Genomic DNA, 10,034 nt, shown 5'->3' with positions numbered 1-10,034 from the left:
TAGAGCTGTTAGCACTGGTCGGCATATTTTGCATATTTACATATACCAAGTATTTCCAAACAGCCTTGTGTTTGTTTTAAAATCCCACACGAAGATGTCTGGTAAAGCTGTCACTGGAAAGCTTATTTTCTTGGTTGATGTTTGCAAAACTGTTTTCAAAATTCTGTATATACATTAAAAACCAAGCAGAAAAGTTAACTGTCGTTACCAGCTTTATAATCTAGACTAGTCCATTGACTCATCAGACCATATTCAGAGCAAAACACCCATGTTCTAAGGCAAAGAAAGCACCTGGTTGGTTGAAGACAATTTTTTTTAAATTATTTTTTTTTGGTTCAATACAAAATGAAACACAGAACATCACGCAGCGATACTCAGTCTTGAAGCCACAAAGTGTGATTTTCTTAATTGCTATTGACTCTTACCTCTGGTTTAGAAATGTTTTGTTTTTTGGGTTTTTGTTTTTGTTTTTTTCCTTTTTTGTAATAAGAATGCCTAATACTGGCTGGATTTCTCATATAGCCATTTTCTTTAGGAAATATAAAACACAAAACCACACATAGCCCATTTGAAAAAAATTAGGGACTTCCCGCAGAAGGAATGGGGTAGTTTAAAGCTATATTTTCCTTTTAGCAAGATCCACAAGAAAAGGATAGAGTGTCGTGTTTAAAGGGGAACAGATTTTGTATTTTTTGGCAAGATAATAAATCCTCTGTTGCTATATTTGGCTCCCTGCAAATAGTCTCTTTTACAAGTGCAAAGCAAAGATCAATGCTGGTGTTCTTCATTCAGCCACAGCCAAACTTGGTGTGGAAAGTAAAACAGTTATACTTGAGTGTTGTTTCGAAGACAGTCTAGCTCATTTATTGATCAACAGCATTCCAAAGTATGGGTACCTACTTTACACATTAAATGCATCTAAACATGTTTGCTTTCCATCATAGTCATTCCTCTGCTTAACTGATAACAGATGTAATGATTCAATCTGGACAAAAATGTAAAAGCTTTACCATGTCAATGTGGTCATATATAGATATTTTGTCACATGTGTATCAGCAGGTCAAATGAGATGCTTGGAGACTTAGGACATCACAGGATGATCATACGTTCCCAAAAAAGGAAGCAAAACAATTAAATGGTAGTTGATTATCCCCAGAGAAAACACACTTCAGCTAGGAAGAATCTGCACCAGATGTCCTGCTCTCCAACCCCCTGAGTGCTTGTCTGACATAAATACTACATAGCCCTTTAGATTCCAAGGCACTATAATAACCACGTGAAATGTTTGAAATAACAACAGAAATTCCCTTCGTATGCAATTATTTAAGCAAAGGAAGATGAATCCTCCACAAATGACCATTGTAAACATGCAATAAGCCTTGCTATATTAAATACTCCCAGGTTACAGGGTTTATGAAAAAATATATTGAAATCTACTAATTGTGGTGGTAGAATAATGCCCCCTTCAAAAAAATACTCACGTCCTAATCTCTAGAACCTGTGAATATGTTACCTTACGTTGAAGGACTTTGCAGATGTAATTAAATTAAGAACCTTGAGATGAGGAGACTATGCAGGCAGACTCAATGTAATTACAAAGGTCTTTAAACATGTGAGAGAGGCGCAAAAGAGAGGGTCAGAGTGATGCTATGTGAGAAGGACTTGACCAGTGGCTAATGGCTTAGAAGATGGAGGAAGGGGGCCATTAGTCAAGGACTCTAGACGCTTGCAACAGCAAGGAAAGAGATTCTCCCTTAGAGCATCCAGAAGGAATGCAGTTGACACTTTGATTTTAGCCTGAGAACAGTGCCGAATGTCTGACCTACAGGGTGGTTAAGATAATACATTTGTGTTGCTTGAAGCCATTAAGTTTGTGGTAATTTTTACAGCAGCCATAGAAAACTCATAACACTAGTCTAGTCTAAATACAGCAAACAGTTAAGAATGCCAAATTATTTCACCTGATATGTTGGAGGGTCTACTGATTTAAACACTTATTTCTAGACTTTAGCACTTCTAAATGATTCATTTAAGAAGAAAGTAGGGTCCATTGTAGGAAAAGTCTCGCTTCCTTCAAAAATAGAAGGTCTTGAAATTTTCTTTTCCAAGTACCAATGAATTGTTAGGAAAGGTTTTTTTGTTTTTGTTTTTGTTTTTCATAATACTTATAGCAAGTTCTATATCCAACAAGTGTAAAAACAAAGCAAAAAATGCACTTCTCATAAAGAGATGATAATTTTAGAAGCATTGTACTAAAAAATTCATTCGCAAGCTTCCTGCTGTTATATAATTAACATAGCCTATTTCACTTGCTCTTCCATTATAAACACTTGTTTTATAACCCACTCCTCACTGTAACAACTAAATTCCTTGGCCTTAGAAATTAACCTCATAAAAACAAACAAACAAAACACTAAGATGTTTTAATTTCCAAAGATATTTATAAATTGCTTAATTGGATAAGAAGAAAACAGAGCTTTAGTTAATTGTCAAGAAATGCAGACCAAACCAAAATGCTACATTAAAAATATAAACATTAAGTTCACATTAAATTATTTATTGAACAAATTGAAGGTAACATTGTTTGTACTACAAAGTCCTCCACCATCTTTTATCACTGACACATAGTTATGCGACCTGTATTTGAAGAGTGAACCGAAATATGAAAATGTCTCTCTCCCGAACCCCAAGAAAAACAGAAAAAAATTTAAGATTTTATAATTAGCTTGTAAAGCCAAAAGTTTTATGAATTTCGTAAATTAAGACTGACAACATAGGAAAGATTAGTTAATTTGTCTTTCTGGAAATGTAAAATTAAGATAGCATAAAATTGCTCATAAAACTAACAAGTCTGGAATTTTATTGTATTTCAATGTTGTAGGGTGATATTTCTAAGAATAGTTTTCAGTTTACCTAATCAACTGACAAATATAAAGTCTTCCACACTATTTATTTTTTTATAAAACTATTTCACCTTACCTAGATATATATGATAAAAACAAATTAATCCATGTTTTCCCTTTCAATATATGCACTTTAAAATGATACGAAGAATTCACATGAAAACACTTCCCTATACTGTATATCCAGAAAAATGTATGGAATAGTCTTTTTAAATCATATATAATATCCAAGATTGTAAATATCCTAAGAAATTAAGTCATGTGTGTAAATAATCATTATTTTTTGCCCTAGCCACAGCATAAAAAAATGTACATCTCTATTAGTATAAAGAGATATCATTAGAAAAGTTCACATCTTATGCATACACCAAAGAAACCCCTAAAGAATCTTCTATTCTAAAGGAGTTATTCTTATGTCAAAATTTAGTAGTCCAGAAATTATTAAAAAGGAAGCTAATTGACAGTAACCTGACCTTTTCTAGAAGGTATCATTGTTTACTTATATAATGGAATTGGTAAATTACACTTAATTCAATTAGTATTTCTTTAAAAGGAGATTCAGATAAATTCATTGGATCTAATTAATTTGCAATTTCAAGTGAACACTATTTTGATCAATTATTTGAAACTATACAAATATTTTTTAAACAAACAAAAAAGCATAATGGACAATAAAGGAAATAAGAAAATGAAGATATTTTAATAATAATGGCTATTTCTATATTTTGGAAAAGTGTATAGAATGAAATTCCCAGAGAGCACTAAAAGAAAAAAGACCGCTGAAAAATTCTGAAAGTCTGTTCTGCGCCCAATGTCCACGACCAAGTTACCAAGGTAATTAACATTTTGAAGCTCTTGAGACTGAGGTTTCCCTGAAAGGCCCACCCATATCCCAAACTTCAATCATCCACTTTTGTATAGTTTATCTATTTGTCTTCCACATACATTTTTGAACTAAAAGTATAACCCAATTTTTCTAAAATGACTTTAATAAGAGTTTTAATACTTTAATAAGAGAGTTAAAGAGCCCTTAGGCCATGTTTTTGCAGAATAAATTTTAATTTCTCAAAAAGCCTTAAACTTTCTGAAAGAGGTGTCTTTTACCCTGGAGGAAAGAAAACACAAAACGAAATGAAACTGGGTCCTAAAGATCCTGTACATGAAAATCAGCAGGCTGATTTCAGTCTTGGTCTCATACAGTTTCTGCTTTTCTGCTGTCCTTATGTCTGCTATGAAGGTGATCAATCACAGGGATTCTAACTGCCATCAATACTCCTTTGTAACTGCAATGGTTCAAGTGAACTCTTTCCATCTTCAATAACTGACACAGTGTCAGCATCTGCTTCTAATAAAATTGTTTCTTTTTTTCTCAAGCAGAGTAAATCTGCTGAGACTGTAAAGGGATTTTTTTCCCTCCCCTTTTCATGCAAACGATTTTTTTCCACCATATTTTGCAATTTTTCCTCAAGGCAAGTAAAAAAAAAATGAATAACTTCAAAAGAGAGGTTTTTATTCCAGGTGCTAAGGAAGCCCAAAATAGAACTGAAAAAATATAAACTTTGGTGATTTAGTAAAGATGTTGCCTTAATTTGGGAGAAAATAATATGATCCCAGGTGAATAAAATTTTGGAAATGTAAGAAAACTCACAGTTGGACCTACATACCACTAAAAGGTTAATTTATTTTCCTTCATAAATGACACACTAAAGTAACAGAAGTAATTAAGAAATTTACATTTTATCTTCAACAAATAGTGGACAAGATTCTCTTGCAACAATTTGTTATGAAAAAGCAGTCATATATCTATTTGATTGCTGCAAAAATGGATACGGAAAGTATAAAGAAGGGACACCTGGGAGCTCAATTTTATGACCTACTTACTTAATTGACAGACATTTGTGGTACCTCTTACTTACTGAACATCTACTATGAGACAGAGATGATTGATGATAGATAGATAGATAGGTAGATAGATAGATAGATAGATGATAGATAGATAAATGATTTCCACACTTCACAGCCTGCCAGTTAGGTACTATTATCTCACTTTACTCATAAGATACATAAACCTCAAATCACACATATCTAATTGTGGCCAAGCCAGAATTCAGACAATGACCTAATGCACAAGTCAATGCTCTTTTCCATTAATTCATTCTGCTTCTCTATTTATCCCTCAGTCAACACTCCAATATATAAACTTTCCTTTTCCACCACTTAACGCCACTGCCCCATTGACTTAATTTGGCAAATATTATGTCACAAAGGGACACTCAGTAAGAAATAGAATTTAGTTTCTTGAAATATAGTTTCTGACTGCAACTTTAAATGACAAATAGAACATTAAACTAGATAGCAAATGCAAAAACTAGATAGATCCTGCCCTATTCTGCGGGTCTTAGAATAGGAATAGGAAATATGATTTGCAAAATAAATAATGAGCTCCTCAAGGGCATGTTTTATGCCAGTGCCTAGAATTTGTTTTTTTTGTTTTTTAAGTTTTTATAAAGTAAAAAGAATTAATTCCTTAAATTATTTGCAACCCACTGGTTCTCATTTGCAAAATGTAGAGCAACCCTGGCCATTTTTGCTTAAAATAATAATGTTAATAATTTTAAGAGGACAGAGAAAGAAAAAAAAATTACAGATAAAAGTTAGGAGGGGACAGTTAACCTTCTTAAGAAGAAACGTTGTTTTTTAAAATATTTAGAGGCTCTTTTCAAATAAACAGTGAGGGACAAAATAGCCTGTTGAGATCTTACTTATCACTATTATGTTGTTCCTTAACTCATGTTAGTTTAGTGGTCGAAGCCTAGATTAGATGTCAAATAAATGAGATGACTTAATAGGGTCTAGCTCATTAGAAACCTTGAAGGAAGTCTAATGTTTAAAATAGTCAAAGGTGGAATGGTTCCAAATGAATGGGGGAGGAAGTTGGTAGGCCTCTGTAAAGCTGGTCAGAAGCCTCTAAGTTCAACAGCATCATTTTGATGTGAGAAGAGCAGACCCAGAGAGTGATAGCATTTTCAACTTAAAATAAATTCAGAATATCATGCTAAATTACAACTCATCCTCTTTTATAACTTCTGGTGGTGAAGGTAATATGATCATAACAAGGGGATGCCAGGCAAAAAACAAAACAAAACAAAACCAAGGGGATGTCAGGCAATTATAGAGACATGTACTCTCTTTTTACTTAGACTTTGATCCATTCCTTGTCTGTGCAAGGATCTAACCCTTGTAGTATGTCAACAACGCCTTTTCTCACCAGGAGAACTCACTTACAAATCTTTCCTGGATACAGCAGAATTCAGGCCCCCAGCTTTTCCTGGGCCCCAGAGCCAAGGAACCTTTCATACTATAGTTACCAGGAGTGGCACAGAACACAGTCCAAATTCAGGGTGTAGCTATTCAATTGTCTCTCTCTCCTTGAATTCAATTCAATGGAGAATAAGGAGAGGAGCAGAGAGTTAATACTTTTCTTCTCCCTTAATTGGGAAAATCCAATTGAATGATCTGAATGAGTTGGAGTACAACGCTGTTCTAAGAGAAACTGCAAAGGAAGTTAATAGGTTCCAAGGGAAGAGGAGGAAAATAAATAATCCCCAGTGAGTCATCCCATGGGAACTGCCGAATACTTGTCTTTGAAAACTCAGGACACAAGAGGAAACCAATTTTATAAAGTCATTTAACTTCATGCTCCACAGATTGGGCAAAGTACATACAACCGTAACAAGTCAAATTATAGATCAAAATATAGATAATTTGACCAAGCCACTCCCTAGAAATCTAAGTTCATATCATTTGTAAGTAGAAAATTCCTTAAGTTTTGACCTCACATTAGGTAAAAATATGCATATTGCGTTAAGGAGAGTCTGGTTAAGAAGAAGCAACTTATGATAAGAATACAAGAGAGTGTATAATAGATTTATAACTCACCAGAGGCACCAGGAAAGAAAACTAATGCAAAAAACAGAGATAAGGGAACTACTTTAAATTATCTGTAAGAACCCTGCCTAGCTGAGCAGAGGTTATGCTGTTCTTATAGCTAAAATGTTTATGCACAAGATATACACAGTTTAAAATGGAAAGTGGTATTTCACGAAACACTCTATTTCATATGGGTGAAGACCAGGAGGGGGCACATTTGAGAAACTTTTACCAAACAAAAACTTCTATATAACACTAACTTTTTAATGTGACCCATCTCTGGAAGCAGCTATATGAGAATGGACTTTGCATCAAAAATCCTTAAGATATTAACTGCTACTTTTATAACCTTAATCTTTTCCTAACAAGGTCTTAATGATTATCCCAACTTCACCTTATTTAGATCCTGAGGGCCATGCCAAGTTGAATCCTGAGTATTCAAGGATAAATTTCAAAGAATAAATAGTCAATTTATTACCCCGATTTAAGTAATTGTGGCATAAATTCCAATTTAAATTTCATTTTGCTCTAAAAAGTTTTCTTAAAAAAGTTCAATCAGCTAAGACCAGATTTAAACAAACAAGAAAGTCTTGAAAAACACGTTTGAAATATTATATATATAATATATTATTTTTCAATTTACAGTGATGAGTAACATTATCAGAAACAGCCATTGAATTAAAGGCTTTGTGACGCGTCTAGTACCTTCCCAAATATTATCCCTTCAAACCATCTCTAGGAAAAAAACCATCCACTTAAAATATGACCTTAAAAATTGCCATGATTGCATAATTAGAAACAAGGAAACTAAGCCACTGGCAATCAAAGGTAGCATGGGTAAACGCATTTTTTTTCCCAGGAGTTGGATATAAACTGGTTCCATTTGTCAAAGTTGGATGGGCTAAGAAAGACAACTACATATGCTAGGCAAACTCTCCCTCTGATTGAAAGTTTCTGCAAAACTTAGTCAACCTCCAAGTACTCTTTGGGACAAATCGAAGTAATGAAATATCCTTTCTTTAGTGTTGGTCATGAAAAAACTTCCTTTTCAAGCTATGCATATAACTCAAAGCTAGGTGAGCTAGCATGGAATTAAATCTTCACCGAGATTTAATGTAAAACAATACTATATTGGCTTGGCTATGGTGCTACTTTTGTAAAAAAGGAGAAACTATCAAACACTTGAGGTAACCTAGAAAGCACAGAGCATATCACAGACATCTGAAAGACAAGCCTTTTCAACATTTTTGCCAGTGCTTCTCTGAGAGCAAGTTCTTTAAACAGAACTTAACAATTTTTACAATATTAAAAAAAATACATCCCTCAAAAATAGCCCATCAATGCTAAATCAAACTTTCTGTATTTCTACAAAAATAGATACACATAGAGCTACAAAATTGTATTCCTGAAAGAATGAGCATTTTCATTTGTGGTTCATCTTTTCCTGACAAGGTGGTTGGTTCAAAAAGGGGAAAAAAAAATCAAAAGGAAACAAAAATTAAACCATGTATCCATAAAAGCAAGACAAAAAAAGAGTTGCACAGTTGGCAAAGGCTCAGATGAGGGGAAAAAACAAACAAAAATGCTTTTCTTCAATGTCTAGGACCCACTGGGCTTTCTCAAGAAAAGGCTCCCAACCAAAGTCAGCTGGCTGATACTTCCTCTTCTCCTTGCATGTCTATCGTGTCCCACTGCAGAATGGAAAATACTGGCAGCATCTTTCCCAGTGGGCCCACGGAGTCACACTCCAGCCTGACTTGCTAATACTGTGTTTCAGTACCATGGTGATTCCTTGCTCTTGTCTTGATGCTGTAGACCTGGGAAAGGTGACAGTGAGAAAAACGAAAAGCTTTAATACAAGAAGCACTCGAAAGTGGGCATAATCTACAAGGCATTGGATACAGAAGCCAAAAAGACGATCTAGGCCACGGTGGGGTACGGCCTAAGGATGACCTGATCTCTAAAAAAATTCCGTGCTTGAGCTCAGTTTTCAAAAAGCCAACCAACACAGCAGTTGACAGAAACTTAGACTAGCACAATGCCACTTGTACAGTAGAAATTCTTCTTCCTCTTCTTTGGTACAGTAGAAATTCCTTACTGTAGTTTTTATTTTCTTGGAGTATGAGTGATAATAAATAAAATAAAATAATAGACACAGAACCTTTTTAGTTCTAATTCCAAAAGGAGCTGATATTTGGAGAAAACAAGTTAACCAATCTTTGGGGCACTTCAGTTAATACTTTTCAGCAATAAAAATGATACTTTTGAACTAAAAGAGTGAGTAAATTCTGGTGCTATTTTGAAATGCAGTCCATAGTGGTATTGTTATCCAATATGGTGAGCAATTAGACATGGTTAAAAACTGGATCTGATAGTGTCAGTAAGATAGACATAGCTGGTTCATAGCTAATAGCACAAAATATTATTATTATAAATGTACTTATTTTTTCACATCTTCCTCCAGAAAATATTTAAGATGGCTTATGAAAATCTATACTTCATAGCAAGAAAATAAAATTTACAGATAAGGCTTTAAAAATAGTGACCAAAGGAAAATAAGTGAACATGTATGAATTCCAACTCAAAGCTAAAGTGATTAAGAAGTTTATCAAACAGGAAACAGAAAAATATGACTCTGATTTGGTTCCAATACAGTCAGTTGACTGATTTCTGATGAGGACAATTAGCATAGCACCTTCAGCTTATACCCACTTGAAGTCACTTACCTCAGTTTCCTTTATTTTTGGCACAATCGTTTGGAAGAGGAAAGGCAAGGTAATGATTAAAACCAAATACCAAAACATGAAGGAAGGCTACTGCATGAGTGGGTAGAAAGACAGCATGATTGCCGCTGAGCGGGTGCTCAGATCACAGGATGTTTTCTTGATCCTTGATCTGAAACTGTTGTAAGTCTGGGCTGGATGTCAGAAATGGAATGGTTAAATGAACCAGTAGGGTTTTAAACTATAATTGTTACTAAAACAGCTGCAGTGATTTCATTTCTTGTCCCTCCAACTTGTCAAAGAATTTTACAAAACAATGGATGTCATTACAAAACAGACACAATTAGTCAGTCATTAATGGGAGACATTAAGACAATCTACAAAAAGACTACATAAAGGGAGAGAGAACAAACAGAAAAAGACAAAGAAGCACCCCATAGAACCACAAGTCACTATCTATACCCTATAGCACTTGCAT

At 34.2% G+C, this 10,034-nt stretch overlaps 1 protein-coding gene across 4 annotated transcripts in view; it reads right to left on the bottom strand.

The window, feature by feature from the left end:
- Window positions 1-2,421: 2,421 nt before the first annotated feature.
- VGLL3 (vestigial like family member 3) overlaps window positions 2,422-10,034 on the bottom strand; it is a 48,797-nt gene continuing 41,184 nt past the window's right edge. For all 4 annotated transcript variants that reach the window (XM_031041734.2, XM_006727002.3, XM_031041770.2 and 1 more), the window contains exon 4: window positions 2,422-8,650. In XM_031041734.2, coding sequence (XP_030897594.1) covers window positions 8,607-8,650 — 44 coding nt within the window. In that variant the 3' untranslated portion in view covers window positions 2,422-8,606. The remainder of the gene's footprint in view (window positions 8,651-10,034) is intronic.

The sequence above is a fragment of the Leptonychotes weddellii genome, chromosome 1, assembly GCF_054177405.1.
Source record: "Leptonychotes weddellii isolate Sample4059 chromosome 1, ASM5417740v2, whole genome shotgun sequence".
Lineage (NCBI taxonomy): Eukaryota > Metazoa > Chordata > Mammalia > Carnivora > Phocidae > Leptonychotes > Leptonychotes weddellii.
This window is presented reverse-complemented; position numbering and strand designations above follow the sequence as displayed.